Genomic DNA, 21,055 nt, shown 5'->3' on the forward strand with positions numbered 1-21,055 from the left:
GCACCCCACATGGTGGCTCACAGCCATCTGTAGCTCCAGTCCCAGGGAATCTGATGTCTTCTGACCTCCACAGGGCCAGGCACACACACACACACACACACACACACACACACACACACACACACACACGTGAAACATTCATACACATATGTGATCTTGCAAATAAATCTTTATAAGTAAATAATTTAGGGTTCAAATAATACTGAAAATTAAATGTATAAGTTGTTTCGTGAACATTTTTTTATGTGCATGCATTTTTTAGCATGTGCATGCATGAGGTGCATGTGCAAACCTGTCTGTGTGTGTGCACACGTGTGTGAAGGCCAGACAACAACCTCTAGCGTCATCCTCAGGAATGCCACCCACTTCCTTTGAGACAGGGTCTCTCACTGACCTGGAGCTCACAAATTAATCCACACCACAGGCCAGTGAGCCCCATGGGCCCTCCTGTCTGCCTCCCAGAGCTGGGATTACAAGCGGGTGCCAGCGCGCATGGCACTTTTGTGTGGCTTCTGGTATCAAACCCAGTCCTTCTTGCTTGCAAAGCAAGTACTTGACTGGTGGTGTCATCCCCCCAACCCAAGTATTAGCTATTTTAATAGCATCGATGGTACTAAAGCTCTGGATGATGAAAGTCTGCACGGGGTGCTTCCAGATTGCCGCCATAAGCCCAGCTGATATCTGCTATGAGGAGACCTTGTCGACACTGAGATACGCCGAGAGGTGAGCAGTTGGTGAGCAGCAACTGGTCGTGTCCCCGGTCCTAAGTCCCGGCTCCTTTCAGCACGCTGCTACCTGATGGCTTGGTGTCTAGGGTGGGGAGTCCAGGAGAGGAGAATTAAGTGACTAGTGAGAGAGGAATGAAAAATCAAAACAAAAGAGAAGGAGGGGCCGGAGAGGCGGCGCTCTTGCAGAGACGCTCAGAACTACTCTTTGGGCTCCAGCGAGGTGGCGCAGCCTTTAATCCCATCGTGGGAGTCAGATGCAGGTGGATCTCTGTGAGTTCAACAGCTCCAGCCAGGTGAGATCCTGTTTCAAAAAAAACCAAAACAACAGCAAAACCCTCCAGTTCAGGCCATGCCTCCAGCACCGCCTCTCCTGATCTGCCCTTCAGACACTTCTCAGAGCCCTTTCCTGTGAGTGAAAACCACATCCCACCCCCCCCCCCCCCCCCCCGCCCCCACCACCCTTCACTGCTCAGATGCAGGACTGCCTCATGCCATGACATTTTTCTCCCAGCATCCGTGGAACTTCGGCTTTAGCAGCCTCTGGAATGTTCCTTTCCTCCTGCTCTCTATACTCCGCTCCTGACTTTGTGCTTGGAACAAGCCTCATTGGAACCTTTACATTTCTTCTGTGAAATGAAAGGGTGTAAGGCACAAAACGCCTGTGGGGGTGGAGCCCTGCGGGAAAGCCTAGCATTTAACCCCAGACATCAAGATAATAATGGCAGGAGATATCCCTTTAAATTTGAATTTCAGACAGAGAATAAATCATGCTATGGTATGCCTGAGCTTTCTGCGGCGGCGACACTGGGGTGGGAGTAGAGACAGGAACAGAAACCCCTGTAGCTTGTGGCCCATGGCAGCGCAGTTTTGACTGTTGGTGAATCACATTCTTGGATTAGCCAAGTGTGTTCGGGACATTCCGGCGCCTAGCGTGGGGACTCAGCTGCGCTTTGTGAGTTTGTATGAACCACATAGGTACCTGAGGTCAGTTTTGGTCTTAGTGGTTGCAGAGACGTCTAGCCTTTGGCCCGCGGGCCCACAATGCATCCCAGGCTAGCTGTGGATATGGCCCAAGGAATCTGTAGAATGCAACAGTGTCAAAAGGCTGGACACTCCTGGTAGTGAAAACCAGCACAGTCCTGCCTGGGATCGGAGCCTGCCGCTGCTTCCCAGGGCTGGCAGTGCAGCCCTGACTGCAGTGGGGCCTGAGGGAGCATCTGTCATTGTCTGTGACAGGACTAAAAAGGTTCAGAACAAAGCTGTGATCAACACCTGCGCGCTGGGGAAAGCATCCAGGGCCGAGAACAAGTCTCTGCTCGGATTCGGGGGCACCGGAGCGGCAGGTAAATCAAGTCAGGTTATGCTGCTCAGCCACACCTGACGTCCAGAGGCTGGTTGGAAGGACTGAGGGGTGGCCTGCGTAGCAGCTGGTCTGGGGAAGGAGGAGTGGCCAGGTGGAGGGGTGGGAAGGAGGCCCTCATTTTGTTTTTTTTTTTTTTTTTTTTTTTTTTTTTTTGGTTTTTCGAGACAGGGTTTCTCTGTGTAGCTTTGCGCTCTCTGGAACTCACTTGGTAGCCAGGCTGCCTCGAACTCACAGAGATCCGCCTGGCTCTGCCTCCCGAGTGCTGGGATTAAAGGCGTGCGCCACCACCGCCCGGCTGGCCCTCATTTTGTTAAGGATCTTCTGGCTCAGCCTTGGAATATTCCAGCTCTGACATCAATGTCGTCTCGTTTGGCACTGATGTGAAACCATGGCCTTGTGCTTTCCCACGCTGTTCGGACACAGAGCAGGCACACCCACCAGGACACATCTCCAGGCTTCTTACGCTGACCTGCCGACCTCAGGCATCCAGGGCCACAGAGCACGGCCTGAGTTAGAGTAGATGCATGCGGTGGTCCATGCCAGATCTGCTGGTCCCAAGGTTCTGGATGTGCTAGGTGTCAACACACATTCGGCATCTAATTTTCACTGTTTACAGACCCAGGCATGAAACAGGAAAACACAGCGTAAGACAAATCTGTCATTCTTTCCGACCTCTGGTCGGATGGGAATTCCCTGAACAGATGGTCACATGCCTGCACACATGAAAAGGAGAAAAGGGGACCTCTGAGCTCCATGCTTCCCAGTGACTCATTCTTGTGTTCTAATGCCCGACTCACCCCGGGGTACCACCACCTGCGGCAGAACTGAGCCCATGAGTCTTCACACAGAAACAGCTCGGTTTTCCCACCCCTCTGCTGTCCCTCTACGTCTCACTGTTGGTAACGTTGATGCTTCAAGTCCCTCCCTCCCTCCCTCTAGAACACTCAGCTGGTTCCCTGGCAGAATGGCAGCTGGGGATTCGGGGAACCTGGGCCCACCTGCTGGAGCAGGCTCGGAAGGAATGGGAGGAGCAGTACGCAGCTCTCACGAAGGTGAGGCTCACACCATCCGTCCCCTAGCGGGCCACCTCCCTCCACACAGCTGTGGTCAGGCTCCAGGCTCAGGACTGTGGTGAGGGCAGAGTTGGCCTGACGAGATCAAGGAGATCATGGCAATGCTGATGAGTGAGGACAGATGTTAGGTGCTTGGTGACTCGTTTTTCAAGGACGACGTGAGTGTCCCCTGGGGACAGTATAGATTGGCCTGAGCTCTTGTGTCCCTCCTGGGTGGCATTCACTTTCACCATCAGATCCTAACAGGCCATGCTGTGAGTGCAGCGATCATCATTGTTGTTATGTTAGGTGCTGGGGTGAAATCCAGGGCATTGCGAATGCTAGGCAAGCCTCCTTGCATCACTGAGCCACACCCCAGCTTCCAAGCCGGGCTGTGGATGTCATCCATGGGTGAGACTGCTACCTTGGCTCTCACCAGAATCTTATTCTTGAGCAAATGCCCAAGTCTTGGGCCAGTCCTGGAACTCTTGGGAGAGAGGGGAGAACCCAACTTGGAGACAGGAAGGTTCATGAAGCCCAGAATAAACCTCAGGTGGTAGAAGTAGAGTAGGGTGTGGTCTGTAGTGTCAGCAGCCCAGATCGATGTAGAGGTCAAGGATTCTGAAGGTCTAGGCAAAACTTGGGTGCCCTTTAAACAGCATCCTTTGGAGGGTGGCCCTGTGTGACCCTGAATTTAAGTGGGCTTCAGGGTACAGGTCTACAAAACTTTATTTCAGTGAACAATAACCACCAGGCCTTTCATGGTCTCTGCTCTTAATCAGAAGGAACTTGAGGATTTAAAACTCACCCTGACCCACAAGGTTTGCTTTAATTCTGTTTGTTCATCCTCATTCTCCATACCGACAATGGGGTCCCCCCCACCCCCGTGAGGAAGACTGAAATGCACTTGGGTGTCACTGAGGGAGAATGCAGTGTGCCATTCTTTGCCATTGATAATAACTGATGCTTAGTCAGCTAGCAGCAAGTTAAAAGATGCCCAGGGAGGGGCCGCGGGGGGCGGGGCCGCGGGCGGGCCAGGGCAGGGGGAGGGGACAAGGAGTCAGAGGAGGCCAGGGGCCTGAAGAAAAGAAAGGTGAGGCAGAAGTAAAGCGGGGGCAAGAGAAGATGACTAGTGGGGGAAGGAAGGGAGGCCCTGGGTCTTGGAACAGGCCTGCCGGGACAGCTCCCTTCCTCCTGAGCTCCCTGGGACAGGCTCAGGGCTCTACAGGCTTCTCTTCTTTTTAGGAGCAACAGATGATAAAGGCTCTCCCACACCTTCTCAATGTCAACGAGGACCCGCAGCTCACAGGGGTCCTCAAGTTCTTCATCCACAAAGGTACTTGATCCTGCTGCTCCTGCTACCCGCCCCTAGGCCAGCTCTGATTCCATGTCCTTCCTCCCTCTCTTCCTCCCCTTCTCCCTCACCCCTTCCCTTGTTCCCTCCCTCCCTCCCTCCCTCCCTTCCCTCTCCTTTTCCTTTTTTGATTTTTTAAAAAATATTGTATTACAAAACATACAACGTAAAGTTCACTTCTTTAACCGCTCTTGAGAGCACAGTGCAGAGGCACTAAACCATAACCACACCTACTTCCAGAACTTTCCACCATCACCTCAAACTGAAACTCTGTACCCATTAAGAGCCACCTCCCCACTCCCCTCCCTGAGCCCTGGGGGACCCACCATTCTTTCTGTGTCTGGATTTCTCCACGCATGGCGCCTCATAGCAGTGAGATCACACCGTGCTTGTCTTTTGTGTCTGCTCAGTTCATTCAAGGTGGAGCATAGTTTGGAATTTCTTTCCTTGCTAAGGTAAATAGTCCCTATCATATACATACCAAGTACACTGCATCTATCCATCACCCGCACGTGGTCACCTAACATTTGTCTAGTGGTTTCTGCGGAGGTGGCAGCCTTTGGAATGTCTCTCCAATATATGTGCTACTGAATGGGTTGCATTCCACGCCCAGAGTTGGCCTGACCACTCCCTGACCACTGTGCACATCTAAGCCATGTGCAGGGTGGTGGCAGGACCGCCAGGAAGCACTCAGGAGCTGCAGGGATTAGGGTGCACCCCGAGGGGCCAGCCACCACAGAAACGGAGCTTCAAAGAGCCTTTGCTGTCCTGGCTTCAGTGGGCCACTGAGGACGAAGGCCCATGAAGAAGGTGGCATTTTCACCAAGCTGGGGATCCCAAGACAAACAGCAGAAAGTAAAACAATTATCCGTAAAGCAAGGTCATAGCCGGGTGCTGTTGTGATTGACAGCTCCGATTGGGGGAAAGGAAAAACAAACAAACAAACAACAACAACAACAAAAAAAACCTTCTTTGCATGCTCTTACTGAAGAAAAAAATGCCACTTTCAAACTATCAAACATTACCTCATCAAGGCCAAATGCTGATGATTTGAAAATAAACTGTCCCAACTCTTTCCAGGCTCCTGTGATGTTGGTCGGGCAGTTTCAAATGCTATTCGTCTTCAAGGCCTGGGGTAAGAACAGCATCGTGTCCTGAACTAGAGGACCAGGACTTCTCAGCCCAGAGATCTGTCTTGTTTGGTTTTAGGTTTTTTGTTTGTTTGTTTGTTTGTTTGTTTGTTTGTTTTTGAGACAGGATCTCACTATGTAGCCCTGGTTGGCCTCAAACCCAAAATCCCCCTGCCTCCTCCTCTGAGTGCTGGGTTGTCAGGCTTGTGCCAGCATGCTTCACTGGAGAAGATTCTGGAAAGTCATCTGGTCGTAGGTAAGCCAGGCTGTCAGTCCTGCTAGATGGGCAGTATTAAAAAGTTCCCAGACCTCCCTCAGCAACTCCTGCAACGCTCATGCAAGAGTGCTTGCTGAAGTCCAGTGTGGTGCACACCTCCTGTTTCCTTCTGCTCATCTTGGGAGGAAAGGGACGTCAGTGGTTAATGCCTGTGAGACAGAACTTGACAAGCAGAAGTAAGGCGGCCCTGCAAAAACACAAGGGGAGATGAAAGGCCGAGCACATCGTGGAGGGTCTTTCACAATTCACCTTCAGGTGGCTGTATCCTTAGGTGTTCAGAGCCCTTACTGCAGTAGCTTTTGAAAATTAATTTTAAGCCACACCTGGTGGCGCACACCTTTAATCCCAGCACTTGGGAGGCAGAGGGCGGATCTCTGTGAGTTCAAGGCCAGGCTGGTCTCCAATGCAAGTTCCAGGACAGCCAGTGCTACAGAGAAATCTTGTCTCAAAAAACAAAAAAATTAATTTAAAAATTACATATATATGTTTTAATTGGCACCATAGGTATGTGTATTTGTGTTCTGTAGAGTGACTTTCAGAACACACATACGATGGTTAGTGATCGGATGTACTAGGGATTTTAAAGCACTCAGCTAATGACTTTTAGCATCATAAGCTTCTGCTGTAGAGCACCAGACCCTCCACTCCTGTGGCCATTAACTATCCCCCACCCCCCAACCCCACCCCAGGCTATGGCAACCACTCTTCTATTCTTTACTTCTTTGAGATCAGTGTTTTGACCTCCACACATGGGGGAGAACAGGTGGTTATTTGTCTCTCTGTACCTGGTTGATTTCCTAATGCCCTCCAGCTGCACCCATGTTGCTGACATCATGGGAACCCATTCTTTCTTTCTGGCAAAATAGTTTGTCCCCTGGTGAACATACACCATATTTCTTTACTGCCTTCTGATGGACACACATACAATCTTGGCTATTGAAACGTTTTCACTTCTCCATGGCTCGCTTGTAGCGTTCAAGGACTTTGTGATGGTCTCAGTGGCTGGTGGTTCCTGGCAGCTGCAGGTGCTCAGCTAGGACTTGTTCTGTGGCTAGAATAGCATCTTTGCTGTCTTCCATCTCCCGGCACCCTCCAGGGCCCTGCAGCCTCGGATAGCCTACGAACCACGGTACTGTGTGCGGCGAGGGCCAGCAGGAGCTTCCCCATTGATCCCGGCTATGGATCTCATTTTGCAACTTGACCACCCGGGAAATCATAATCCCCTGGGTGACCCCGACAAATTCCTGTCTTCTTAGAATTTCGGATAGACACGCTTCCTTCGTGAACCTGGATGGTAAAGTGACAGTCGCTCCACACGGCAAGTGCAAGGTTGTTGTTAATGGGGTGCCTGTCACCAACAGGACAAAGCTGCAGCATCTGGTACGTTCCTCGCCCAGCCACGGAAGTGCCTCCGTGCTCCCCTCGCGATGGTGGCAGGGGTCGGGGGTGGAAGGGCTGGGTCGGGACTTCCTTGTGAAATGTCTCCTGTCACACAGAGAGGGACTGTCCAGGTCTGGAGCCTCCTAGCTCTGCCAGACTGCATAGGCTGGGATCACAGACCTGCCCCCACTCCGTGTGTCTCAGGAGCATCGCTCCTAACACAAGGAAGGTGGAAACGGATACTCTTCAAGACCCTTCTTGGCGCTCACATTTTGTGACATCTGAGGCTTCAGAGAGCCTGCCGCGGGGAGTGATGAATTAATTAGCGGCTTACACCAGTCCCTCTGTGTTGTGCCCCCCACCTTGGAGTCTCTACCACCACAGCGGCTCTATTGGCTACCCTGAAACCTCCTCCCTTCACCAATCACTATACACAGAAGCCGCAGCCTCTAAGACAGGCAGGTGGCTCAGCCACTCCCCTTTTAGAAGCACTAGGTGAGCCCTCCCTAGCTTCACGTGCAGCACACGCCCATCCCAAGGACTTCCGTTTAGTGGACCAGCCGCAGTGTGGTCTTCCTCACCGAAAAGCCTCCACGCCAGGCGGTGGTGGCGCACGCCTTTAATCCCAGCACTCGGGAGGCAGAGGCAGGCGGATCTCTGTGAGTTCGAGGCCAGCCTGCTCTACAGAGTGAGTTCCAGGAAAGGCACAAAGCTACGCAGAGAAACCCTGTCTCGAAAAACAAAAACAAACAAACAAAAGCCCCCACATAACATCTGCGCTTAACCCTTCTGCTTTCCCAGAGGACTTCTGAAATCCTAATCTGAATCAGACCCCTGTGCTTTGCTTCTGAGGCTCTGACTTTAGTGGTTCCACACCCTGGAAGAGGGCTGAGCCTGGGTAGTCATGGAGACAGACAAGCGCTTTCTCAGCTCCCCCAGAGCAGGCCAGGCCTTTCCTCCCTACGCTCTCCCTCCCAGGACCGCATCATCTTGGGATCCAACAGTGCCTTCCTCTACATCGGGTTTCCCTCGGAGCGAGGTGGCGAAGACTGGAGCAGATTCGACTACGACTTTTTCCAGCTGGAGCGGGCAGCCGCCGAGGGAGTGAGTGTGGACATGCTTGGTAAGTGGTCCTGGACCCGCCTTCGGGCACTTCCTGTGAAAACATAAAACTCTTCTCGTGGAGTCAGAGTACAGTATGGGGAAAGTTAAATTGTGAGGTCTCTCCCTCTTCCTCTTCCCCCTCCCCTCCCCCTCTCAGTGCACGCTGGGTATAAAACCCAAGGCCTTGCGTTCTTACATGCTAGACCAGTGCTCCACTGAGCTACATCCTCAGCCCCCAAATAGAAATAGAGGAATAGAAATAGAGAAAACTGAATACGTGTCAAAGAGGTGTTGAACTCACTGACCTCATCCCTAGGGATGAGGGTGAAGATCGTCCACGGTATGAAGCTTGGTATGGCAGAGTGTTTACACACAGCAAGTGGAGGCCAGAATGCTGAGAGACAAGATGGATGTGTTAGATAAAGGCCTTGGGGGGTGGGGAGGGGTGGGGTGGGAGGGTGAGGGAGGCTGGCTCTGCAGGTCCAGGCCTCGGTCCAGAAGAAGTTGCAGCTCTAGGTTTCTGAGTGGAAGATCCTCCTTTGCCCCTCACCCCACCCCACCCCTGCACTCTCTAGGATTCCTCACAGGTTCCTAGAGGCTCCCCCTCTGCCCATCCACCCCCCTTACTCCTCAGGTGGAGGCTCCTTAACACCTTCCCACACCTCCTCCCTCAGCCCCAACGTCACGTGCACAGGGGTGGCTGGACCCTACGGAGGTCTCTGTGGTGTGCTGGCTTCTCAGGGGAGGCCGCAGGTGAGGAGCAGTGGGGTGCTGAGATTACAGGCATGAGCCACCATACATGGCTCTGTTTTGGTTTTTCAGATCTCACGAGGTACCCAAGGCTAGCTCAAAACTCACTATGTAGCCCAGGCTGGTATCAGTTTGTTAACCTGCCTCAGCCTGCTGAGTCTCGGGAGTACAGATGGATGCCACCTTCTGCTGAAGTTCTTGATATAAATCCAAGGCCAGGGGTAGCAAGATGGCTCAGTGGTTAGGAATGCTAGCTTCGTAGCCATGAGGATATGTGTTCATACCATTATCCATGGAAAGAGCTGTGTGTTGTCTCAGGCGGGACAGAGACAAGAGGGTTATTTGGGGCTTGGTGGCTGCTTGTCTAGGTTCATGGAGAGATGCTGCCTGGGGGGATAGAAAATGATAGAGGAAGACACTTGACACCCTCCTTTGGTCACTTTCTTTGCACGCCTGCACACACACACACACACACACACACACACACACACACACACAAGGTCATCCACAATTAACCCACCTTTTCATTTAGTTCTTCTTCATACCTGATTGTGTAGAATGCCTTCCCAGCACAGGGATAGTGATGACAGGAAGTCCATCAAACCTCAGGCCTGGGCTGAAGCACCCAGGTCCCAGTGATGATGGCGGGTTCTCAAGGCAGCCTGGTAGGACGTTCTGAGGCATTGGTAGCATGTGACCCACGGGCAGGGAGTCTCTAAAGAGCAGACAGGTCCTCACACAAGGCAGTGCTCCTCCAAGTCTGGAAAGGGGGTTGGGGACTCCCATGGTCGCTATGACCCTTCCTCCATAGCACCCAGACACGACTGAAGGAAAAAAAGATTAGTTGCTGTGCCACCGAGGATTCAGCACAAAACCCTAGCCCCTCCCCTGGCCCATTCACTTCTGCTCCCTTTGACCCTCCTTTCTGGACAGTCCAGAACCACACTGGACTGAGGGCCTCGAAATCTAGAACAAGGACAGCCAAGATTTCGAGGTAGCGATGAGCAACTCTGTGAGTGAACATCTGAGTGTGTGTCTTGTGAACGCTGAAAGTATCCGAACAAGCAACAGACTCACTTCCTCCGTGACTCTCTTTAGGTACTGGGAGCCCTGGAGATGGCCACGCCGAGCCCAGTGTCTTAGCTGTGTTCCAGGACTACATCAAACTCATGCCGCTGGTTGTGGAAGCAAACCAGATGAGTGAGGAGCTAGAGAAGGTGACCTTTCACCCCACAAAGGTCAGGCCCCCAAAGGCCCGAGGTCTAGGGAAGGACGAGGCTTTTCCCACCATGGCACTGAGAGCTGGTGACAGAATTAGACTAATCCTCAGGCCTTCCCAGCCAGCTGAGCATGTGCCCTACTTATCAGAGCCACTGGCCTCCCGGACCAATACTTGCTGGCCGTAACTGACCGCCTCCGATGTCCGCATCACCTGTCCAGCACCTCAGTGGCTGATATGCCTCAGAGGGGACCTGGACTGAGGTGACACAGGATCCCAGTCAGCAGGAGGGGAATTAACCGACTTAGGAAGTACAAGTGTTAGTTCCAGGATCCCACTGGGAAATGCTGGCGCTCGGCTATCTGGCTTGGCAGGAACTCCGAGGAGCAAGAAGAGCCGGGCTGTGTTCTTTTACAGAGCCCGAGGCTGGCAGAACGGGAAGAACACAAAAGGAATATGAGCTAGGGGTCGTTTAGTGAAATGCTTCTTTCCCAGGGGCTCAAAATGGAATTGAAGGTGAAGAATTTGGCATCGTCAGATTCCAGGGGCTACGACCTCCAGAAAGAGGTCATGGTGAAGGTGACCAAGCCGAGGACTCACGAGGTAAGACCCCATCAGTGGGCAGGCAGGAGTCTCCTTGGAAAGCTTCCAAAGTCCACGGGATTTTGGTCAGCTGCATCCAGGAGACCTAGACAAAAACCCAGATGTTGTCTGAGGAGGAGCTGAGTCTGGGGACCCTTTGTTGTGTGTCCTGGTCTTTCATAGTGCCAGTTCCTAGGACCTGTTCTAGTGACCGTGCGCTTAGTTGGGTTACTCGCGCTGTGGTGAAACATTATCACCAAAGGCGACTTGGGGAGGAAAGGGTTGATTTCACCCCCTCCCATGTAACGGTTTGTCACTGAAAGCAGTGAGGGCAGGAAGTCAAGCAGGGCAGGAACCTGGAGGCCATGGAGGGGAGCTGCTTCCTGGCTGGCTCCTCGTGGTCCACTCAGCCTGCTTTCTTAGAGAACATGGGATCACCACCCCACGGTGGTCCCTCCAACCATGCTGCGCTCTGTTCTCCTGTATCAATCACTAATGAAGAAATGCTCTACAGACCTGCCTACAACCTGATTCTTTTTTTTTTTTTTTTTTTTTTTTTTGACAGGGTTTCTCTGTGTAGCTCTGCCTATAGACCAGGCTGGCCTCGAACTCAGAGATCCAAGGTGGTAGTGTGCACCTTTAATCCCATCACTCCGTAGGCAGAGGCAGGTGGATCCCTGAGGCTAGCCTGATCTATATAGTGAGTTACAGGACAGCCAGCAGGAATACAGAGAGAGACCTGTCTCAAAAAACAAAAACAAACAAACAAAACCACCTGGAAGTTACCCAGATGGTAAAGGTGACTATGTCTGTCTGTGTGCGTGAGACAGAAGCATACATCTCTGTATGGTGCTTCCTTACATGCCTAAAGGCCAGAGAGACAGAAAAATCCGTTTATCCTGCAACTGTCCCACTGAAGGTGACATTCCTGGAGACAAGGCCTTATCCATTGGCTTCTGTTTTTACTTTAGTTGCCCAGAGAAGGGCTTTTTGGATTGACACCATAACACTTTTTTTTTTTTAAAAAAAAAAAAGATTCATTTATTTCTTATGTCTACAGTGTTCTGCCTGCATGCCAGAAGAGAGCATCAGATCTCATTACAGATGGTTGTGAGCCACCATGTGGTTGCCGGGAATTGAACTCAGGACCTTTGGAAGAGCAGTCAGTGCTCTTAACCTCTGAGCCATCTCTCCAGCCCACCATAACACTTCTGATGGGACATTTTCAGTCAGATTTCCAACTGGATTTCCATAGATTGCAGCTTAAGGTGTTGGAAGAGGCCCTGCCCTTGCCCAGTGAGAGGACAGCCACTCCTGTCCTGGACTTGTTTCTCACTGAACAAGAATGGAACCCTTTGCGGGCTTCTGAGGAACGGAGCTAACGTACCTGTGTGCTTAGCCACAAGGAAGGTGGAAGGGGTTGTCCCCCAGCACATGGCTGTGCCTCTGCTGTGGAGCCCCTTGGCTTTTCTGTAGACCAGTCTTCCTGTATTTATTGTCTGTTGTCTATAACAAACTGCCACTCATTAAATGACCCAAGGTTATAACTTTAGCTCTCTGTAGGCTGTTAGTCCCATACAGGTCTTGCTGGGTGATGTTGTTCTGTGGAAAATCAGTGGTTAAGTGTATTTCCTTGCCTTTTCCAACTTCTAGACACCACCAATATAGCTTGGTTCATGGCCTCTCTGTCTTAAATCAGCCATACATATTCTCTTAGGCTCCATTTCCATCACTTTAAATATGGTATCTGGAAGGGCCTTAAAAAGTTAAATTTGATGAGAGTAGCATGTGGTCTTCCCCAAACCCCACCCATGAGGAGGAACAGACTGGAAAAAAGAGAGAGAGGTTGTTTAAGCAGCAAATGAAACAATACATGGTCTGGTGGTTCGAATAATAATGGCCCCTCGAGGCTCATATATTTAAATGTTTAGATTCTAGCTGGTGGGACTGTTTTGGGAAGTATTAGGTGTCTCCTTGTTGGAGGAGGTATGTTTTCAGGTGTTCATGTCAGGCCCAGTCTGTGTCTGTCTGTCTGTGTGTCTGTCTGTCTCTGCCTCCAACTTGTGAATCAGGATGTAAAGCTCCCAGCTACTGCTCCAGGGCCATGCCTACCTCCCTGCTGCCAACCTCCCCTCCATGATGATCATGGACCAACCCCCTGACATTGTAAGCAAGCCCCCAGTTGAGTATGTTCTTTTACAAGTCGCCACGGTCATGGTGTCTCTCCCCAGAAATAGAAAAGTAGCTGAGATGCTGGGTGACCCCCTTTGCCTCCCCAGGTATGGATTTGGTCAAAGGCCAAGTTTATCAATCGGAAATTCCTGATGGAGGAACTTTACCAGCGCTTTCTAGAGAGGGAAGCCAGCCAGGTGGCTCAGGAAGACGACCCTTTCTGGGACCCTGTGGAGGTTGTCCACTTGGGGTCGGCACACGTCTGGCTGCAGTCCTTGGCTTACTGCATGATGCTGGAGGAGCAGGTGGAGGTTCTGAACTGTGACGGGCTGCAGGAATCAGTGCTGCACATCCGCATCACGCCCTGCTCCCCGGAGGGATGGTGAGTCTCAGGCCCTTCCCAGAAAGTTTGAAGGAGCCCGAGTGCTCATGAAGGAGAGGGAGGTCAACTTGGTCCCTTAAGGGGTTACCCATGATAAGTGAATAGCTCATTCATGATTTGTCCTCATTGAATATGATTCTCATCAAATGTCCAGCATTAGAGACAGCCTAGCCTTGCCCCGGGGAACCAAGGAATGAGGAGGACATCCCACAAAGCAGCAGATGGAGTGAGGAATGCTGAACTATGACCCAAAGCCCTGGGTTGGTTCCATGAGGGGACACCTGGGAAAGAAGCCCGTGCTGTGGCCATGCTCACCCACAGCCTGCTCCTGGCATTCCACTTGCCACACGTGGCAGGCATCAGAAACTGACTTTCTGCTCACACATCTCCGTTCTTGGTAGAGGCCAGAACGTTGCTCCTTGGCTTGAGGGGAGGGCTAGGTGTCTGGACTCCTTCTGTGCTGTCTCTGAACTCCTGTTTTATTATTTATTTTTGTTTTAGGCCTTAGGATGTTTATATAAAAGTATTTTAGCAGTCCTAAGCACAGAGGCTGGCAGGAGTCCTGGGCTGGGTACAAACATCCATTGTGACCTTTTGTCTTCATGAAGAGGAAACTCACTTGAGAAGGGAGTAGGAGAACCTCAGAGTTCTGGGTCCAAACGGTCAAAAACAGTGTCTAGAGGGAGAGTTCTGGGTCCAAACGGTCAAAAACAGTGTCTAGAGGGACTGTAGGCTACTAGCTAGTCACCTGTCTACACTGTCTACCTAGGCTGCCCAGTGGTCACTTTGAAAATTAACAACATGACGTTCTGTGTGTAAGTTTCAGACTTTGTGGACATGGTTGACATAAGAGAGGTCCCCAGTTAGAAAGCGGTCCCAGTTGATTTCGGAGGCTGGAGGGATCACGTTGACTCTGGACTAGGAATGACTCACCAAGGTAGATGACAAGTTAGGCTGCAGCATCTGAGGTCTTTCCTCCTCCCCAGTGGGACCTGTCTTCAATGTGGGTTCAGCACCGTACCCACACACATTCACTGCATGAAGATGTCTGTACTCTGTTCTGGGCTGTGAGCCTTAGAGATGGTATTTCTCCCAGAAGCACCATGCAGAACCGGCTCTCCAGTGAGTGAATTCTACCGCAGATATTACCACCCACCCCTCCTTCAGGGCAATCATCCATCTCTGTCTATCTCTTAAGGACTCTTTCATTCCCGTGACATTTGAGTGCTAACTAGCCTGGGTCCAGCCTGATCCAGAGACTGATGTTCACCTCTTGTCTGTAGGGCACACGGTGAGGAGGACATGGTTATTGACCCGCTGGAGCTACTGGGCAAGAGGATTGACTTCCAGATTCACATCGTCGGGTGTCTTGGTGTCAAATGGCTAAAGGAAGATGCAAACCGGGGCATTCAGATGGGGTACGGGTCTACACCGCACAGAACTTGCACACGCTACCAATGTGGCTCCTGGTGGGAGGGGCCTTATTTCTTTTACAAGATGAGTTTATCATAAAATTCTCTTAAGAATTTCTGTTTGCTCAACTGCAAAATGGCTACTTTCTCCCTCAGGTAGAGAAGCCACATGGCCCTCCACATTACTAGGATGACTGCTGAGTGTCTTACATGACTAAAGCAGCAGGATGAGACTTTTTTTTAAATTATTTTTTATTTTATTTTATTTTATTTTATTTTACAATACCATTCAGTTCTACATATCAGCCACGGGTTCCCCTATTCTCCCCCCTCCCACCCTCTCCCCTTACCCCCAGCACACCCCCCATTCCCACCTCCTCCAGGGCAAATCCTCCCCCAGGACTGCGATCAACCTGGTAGACTCAGTCCAGACAGGTCCAGTCCCTTCCTCCCAGACTGAGCCAAGTGTCCCTGCATAAGCTCCAGGTTTCAAACAGCCAACTCATACAATGAGCACAGGACTCGGTCCCACTGCCTAGTTGCCTCCCAAACTGATCAAGCCATTCAACTGTCTCACCTATTCAGAGGGCCTGATCCAGCTGAGGGCCCCTCAGTCTTTGGTTCATAGTTCATGTGTTTCCATTCATTTGGCTATTTTTTTTTCAATAATTGAGTAAAACCGAAATTTATTATAAGCCACAGTCATCCTAGGGACCTCCATGCTATATATATAGCTTCCATGGTTCTATGGGTTGTGGTCTGATTGTTCTTTATTTTATATCTAGAATCCACTTATGAGTGAGTACATACCATGACTGTCTTTCTGGGTTTGGGTTACCTCACTCAGGATGATTTTTTCTAGTTCCATCCATTTGCCTGCAAATTTCATGCTTTCATTGTTTTTCTCTGCTGAGTAGTACTCCATTGTGTATATGTACCACATTTTTTTCATCCATTCTTCCGTTGACGGGAATCTAGGTTGTTTCCATCTAGGTTGTTCTGGATATTACAAATAGTGCTGCTGTGAACATAGCTGAGCATGTATCTTTATGGTATGAATCAGCATTCCTTGGGTATATGCCCAAGAGTGGGATGGCTGGGTCTTGAGGTAGTTTGATTCCTAATTTTCTGAGAAACCGCCATACTGATTTCCACAGTGGTTGTACAAGTTTACATTCCCACCAACAGTGGAGGAGTGTTCCCTTTGCTTCACATCCTCTCCAACATAGACTGTCATTGGTGTTTTTGATCGTAGCCATTCTGACAGGTGTAAGGTGGTAGGTATCTCAGAGTCGTTTTGATTTGCATTTCTCTGATGATTAAGGATGTTGAGCATTTCTTTAAATGTCTTTCAGCCATTTGTGATTCTTGTTTTGTGAATTCTCTGTTTAGCTCTTTAGCCCATTTTTTAATTGGACTTTTCAGTATTTTGATGTCTAGTTTCTTGAGTTCCTTATATACTGTGGAGATCAATCCTCTGTCAGATGTGGGGTTGGTGAAGATCTTTTCCCATTCTGTTGGCTGTCTTTTTGTCTTATTGACTGTGTCTTTTGCCCTGCAAAAGCTTCTCAATTCGAGAGGTCCCATTTATTAATTGTTGTGCTCAGGGTCTGTGCTGTTGGTGTTTTATTTAGGAAATGGTCTCTGGTGCTAATGCTTTCAAGAGTGCTTCCTACTTTCTTTTCTATTAAATTTAGTGTAACTGGATTTATGTTTAGGTCTTGGATCTACTTGGACTTGAGTTTTGTGTATGGTGACAGATATGGATCTATTTGTAATCTTTTACATATTGACATCCAGTTATGCCAGCACCATTTGTTGAAGATACTTTCTTTTTTCCATTGTATAGTTTTGGCTCCTTTGTCAAAAACCAGGTGTTCATATGTGCATGGATTAATGTCAGGGTCTTCAATTCGATTCCATTGGTCTGTATGTCAGTTTTTATACCAGTACCAAGCTGTTTTAATTACTATAGCTCTATAGTAGAGTTTGAGGTCAGGGATGGTGATGCCTCCAAAGGTTGCTTTATCGTATAGGATTCTTTTAGCTATCCTGGGTCTTTTGTTTTTCCATATGAAGTTGAGTATTTTTCTTTCCAAGTCTGTGAAGAATTGTGTTGGGATTTTGATGGGGATTTCATTGAATCTGTAGATTGCTTTTGGTAAGATTGCCATTTTTACTATGTTAATCCTGCCTATCCATGAGCATGGGAGATCCTTCCATTTTCTGATATCTTCTTCAATTTCTTTCTTTAGAGATTTAAAGTTCTTATCAAAAAGGTCTTTCACTTGTTTAGTTAGTGTTATCCCAAGGTATTTTATATTATTTGTGGCTATTGTAAAGGGTGATATTTCTCTGACTTCTTTCTCAGCCCTTTTATCATTTGTGTATAGGAGGGCTACTGATTTTTTTGAGTTGATCTTGTATCCTGCCACTTTACTGAAGGTGTTTATCAGCTGTAGGAGTTCCCTGGTAGAGTTTTTGGGGTCACTTATATATACTATCATATCATCTGCAAATAGTGAAAGTTTGACTTCTTCCTTGCCAATTTGTATCCCTTTGATCTCCTTTTGTTGTCTTATTGCTCTAGCTGGAACTTCTAGTACTATATTGAATAAATATGGGAGAGTGGACAGCCTTGTCTTGTTCCTGATTTTAGTGGAATCACTTTGAGTTTTTCTCTGTTTAATTTGATGTTTGCTGTTGGCTTGCTATAAATTGCTTTTATTATGTTTAGAAATGTTCCTTGTATTCCTGTTCTTTCTAAGACCTTTATCATGAAGGGGTGTTGGATTTTGTCAAAGGCTTTTTCAGCATCTAAGGAGATGATCATGTGGTTTTTTTTCTTTCAGTTTGTTTATATGGTATTACATTGAGTGATTTTCATATGTTGAACCATCCTTGCATCCCTGGGATGAATCCTACTTGGTCGTGATGGATGATTGTTTTGATGTATTCTTGGATTCGGTTTGCCAATATTTTGTTGAGTATTTTTGCATCAATGTTCATGAGGGAGATTGGTCTGTAGTTCTCTTTCTTTGTTGCATCTTTGTGTGGTTTGGGTATCAGGGTAATTGTAGCCTCATAAAAAGAGTTTGGTAGTGTTCCTTCTGTTTCTATTGTGTGGAACACTTTGAAGAGTATTGGTATTAGTTCTTCCTGGAAAGTCTGGTAGAATTCTGCACTGAAATCATCTGGTCCTGGGCTTTTTTTGGTTGGGAGACTTTTGATGACTGTTTCTATTTCTTTAGGGGTTATTGGTCTATTTAAATGGTTTATCTGGTCTTGATTTAATTTTGGTATGTGGTATTTATCCAGAAAATTGTCCATTTCTTCCTGGTTTTCCATTTTTGTGGAGTACAGGTTTTTGAAGTATGATCTGATGATTCTCTGGATTTCCTTATTGTCTGTTGTTATGTGTCTCCCTTTTCATTTCTGATTTTGTGAATTTGGGTGCTCTCTCTTTGCCTTTTGGTTAATTTGGCTAGGGGTTTGTCTATCTTGTTGATTTTTTTCAAAGAACCAACTCTTTGTTTCATTGATTTTTTGTATTGTTCTCTTGTTTTCTATTTCATTGATTTCAGCCCTCAATTTGATTATTTCCTGGCGTCTATTTCTCCTGGGTGAGTTTGTTTCTTTTTGTTCTAGAGCTTTCAGTTGTGCTGTTAATTCATTGGTATGGAATTGCTCCATCTTCTTTATGTGTACATTTAGAGCTATGAATTTTCCTCTTAGCACTGCTTTCATAGTGTCCCATAAGTTTGGGTATGTTGTACTTTCATTTTCATTGAATTCTAGGAACTCTTTAATTTCTTTCTTTATTTCTTCCTTGACCCATTGATGTTTCAGGTGGGCATTATTCAGTTTCCATGAGTTTGTGGGTTTTCTATAATTTTTGTTGTTTTTGAGGTCTAACTTTAAGGCATGGTGGTCTGATAAGATACAGGAGGTTATTCCAATTTTTTTGTATCTGTTGAGATTTGTTTTGTGTCCAAGCATGTGGTCAGTTTTTGAGAAGGTTCCATGGGGTGCTGAGAAGAAGGTATATTCTTTTGTGTTAGGATGGAATGTTCTGTAGATAGCTATTAGGTCCATTTGAGTCATAACATCTGTTAGGTCCTTTATTTCTTTGTTAAGTTTCAGTCTGGTAGATCTATCTTTTGGTGAGAGTGGTGTGTTAAAATCTCCCACTACTAATGTGTGGGGTTTGATGTGCGTTTTAAACTTTAGTAGTGTTTCTTTTATGAATGTGGGTGCTTTTGTATTTGGAGCATAAATGTTTAGAATTGAGACTTCATCTTGGTGGATTTTTCCCATGATAAATATGTAATGTCCATCCTGATCTCTTTTGATTGATTTTAATTTGAATTCTATTTTATTAGATATTAGGATAGCTACACCAGCTTGTTTCTTAGGTCCATTTGCTTGGAAAGCCTTTTCCCAGCCCTTTACTCAGAGGTAGTGTCTGTCTTTGGAGTTAAGGTGTGTTTCTTGTATGCAGCAGATGGATGGGTCCTGTTTTCTTATCCATTCTGTTAGCCTGTGTCTTTTTATAGGTGAGTTGAGACCATTGATATTGATGGATATTAATGACCAGTGATTGTTAATTCCTGTTATTTTTTGTGGTTGTGTTGTGTTGTCCTTCTTTGGTGTATGTTGGTGTGAGATTATCTATTGCTTGATTTTTCATGGATGTGTTTAGCTTCTTTGGGTTGGATTTTCCCTTCTAGTGCTTTCTGTAGGGCTGGGTTTGTGGATAGGTATTGATTAAGTCTGGTTTTGTCCTGGAATATTTTGTTTACTCCACCTATGGTGATTGAGAGTTTTGCTGGGTATAATAGTCTGGGTTGGCATCCGTGGTCTCTTGGTGTCTGCATAAGATTTGTCCATGATCTTCTAGCTTTCATAGTCTCTATTGAGTAGTCTGGTGTTATTCTGATGGGTTTGCCTTTATATGTTACTTGGTCTTTTTCCTTTGCAGCTCTTAATATTTTTTCTTTGTTCTGTGTGTTTAGTGTTTTGATTATTATGTGGCGAGGGGACTTTTTTTTTTTTTGGATCCAGCCTATTCGGTGTTCTGTAAGCTTCTTGTATCTTCATAGGTATTTCTTTCTTTAGGTTAGGAAAGTTTTCTTCTATGATTTTGTTGAATATATTTTCTGTGCCTTTGAGTTGGTATTCTTCTCCTTCTTCTATCCCTATAATTCTTAGGTTTGGTCTTTTCATGGTGTCCCAAATTTCCTGGACGTTTTGTGTTACGACTTTTTTGTCTTTAGTGTTTTCTTTGACTGATGAATCTATTTTCTCTATCGTGTCTTCAGTGTCAGAGATTCTCTGTTCCATCTCTTGCAATCGGTTGGTTATGCTTGTTTCTGTAGTTCCTGTTCGTTTAGTCAGGATTTCTATTTCCAGCATTCCCTCAGCATGTGTTTTCTTTATTGTCTCAAATTCATTTTTCAGATCTTGGAATGTTTCTTTCATCTGTTTAATTGCTTTTTCTTGGCTTGATTTGATTTCTTCCCATTTTTTGTTCGTTTTTTCTTCCATTTCTTTAAGGGAGTTTTTTATTTCCTCTTTAATGGAGTTTTTCATTTCCTCTTTAAGGGAAGTTTTTATTTCCTCTTTAAGGGAGTTTTTCATTTCCTCTTTAAGGAAAGTTTTTATTTCTTCTTTAAGGGCCTCTATCATCTTCTTAAAGTCATTTTTAGGGTTGATTTCTTCTGTTTCTTCTGTCTTGGTATGGTCAGGTCTTGCAGGTGTAGAATCACTAGGTTCTGATGTTGCCATATAGGTCTTTATGTTATTGCCTGTATTTCTGCGCTGGCGTCTACTCATCTCTTCCTCTGCTCGGTGCAGGTGGTGTCTGTGTCTGAGAGTGCCTCTCTTGTTCTAATTTTTAGTCTTGGTTCAGTAGGAGTTCTTGGTTAAATTGGTGCTATTGGGCTGTTTTTTCAGGGACAGCTGATTTCAGTCGGTGAATTATATACTTATGACTCTGGTGATCTGGTTTGGTGGCTGGGCAGCACCTTCTTCTGTGTTCCCAGGTCACGTTTTGTTCATTCGTCAACTCCTCAGCTGATCTTGTTTCTTCAGACTTCAAACTGTAGGCATCTGAATCCTCTCCCGGATGGGTTTCAGCTGAGCAGGGTA

General features: G+C 47.6%; 1 protein-coding gene across 1 annotated transcript in view; it reads left to right on the forward strand.

Moving 5' to 3' along the window:
* LOC114690640 (kinesin-like protein KIF28P) overlaps positions 1 to 21,055 on the forward strand; it is a 64,056-nt gene that overhangs the window by 28,481 nt on the left and 14,520 nt on the right. Inside the window, 11 exon segments of the mRNA XM_028865485.2 lie at positions 656 to 723; positions 1,965 to 2,071; positions 3,031 to 3,143; positions 4,389 to 4,479; positions 5,578 to 5,632; positions 7,161 to 7,284; positions 8,263 to 8,407; positions 10,237 to 10,355; positions 10,853 to 10,960; positions 13,219 to 13,493; positions 14,777 to 14,911. Coding sequence (XP_028721318.1) covers positions 656 to 723; positions 1,965 to 2,071; positions 3,031 to 3,143; positions 4,389 to 4,479; positions 5,578 to 5,632; positions 7,161 to 7,284; positions 8,263 to 8,407; positions 10,237 to 10,355; positions 10,853 to 10,960; positions 13,219 to 13,493; positions 14,777 to 14,911 — 1,340 coding nt within the window.

Source organism: Peromyscus leucopus, chromosome 15 (assembly GCF_004664715.2).
Source record: "Peromyscus leucopus breed LL Stock chromosome 15, UCI_PerLeu_2.1, whole genome shotgun sequence".
NCBI classification, from domain to species: Eukaryota; Metazoa; Chordata; class Mammalia; order Rodentia; family Cricetidae; genus Peromyscus; species Peromyscus leucopus.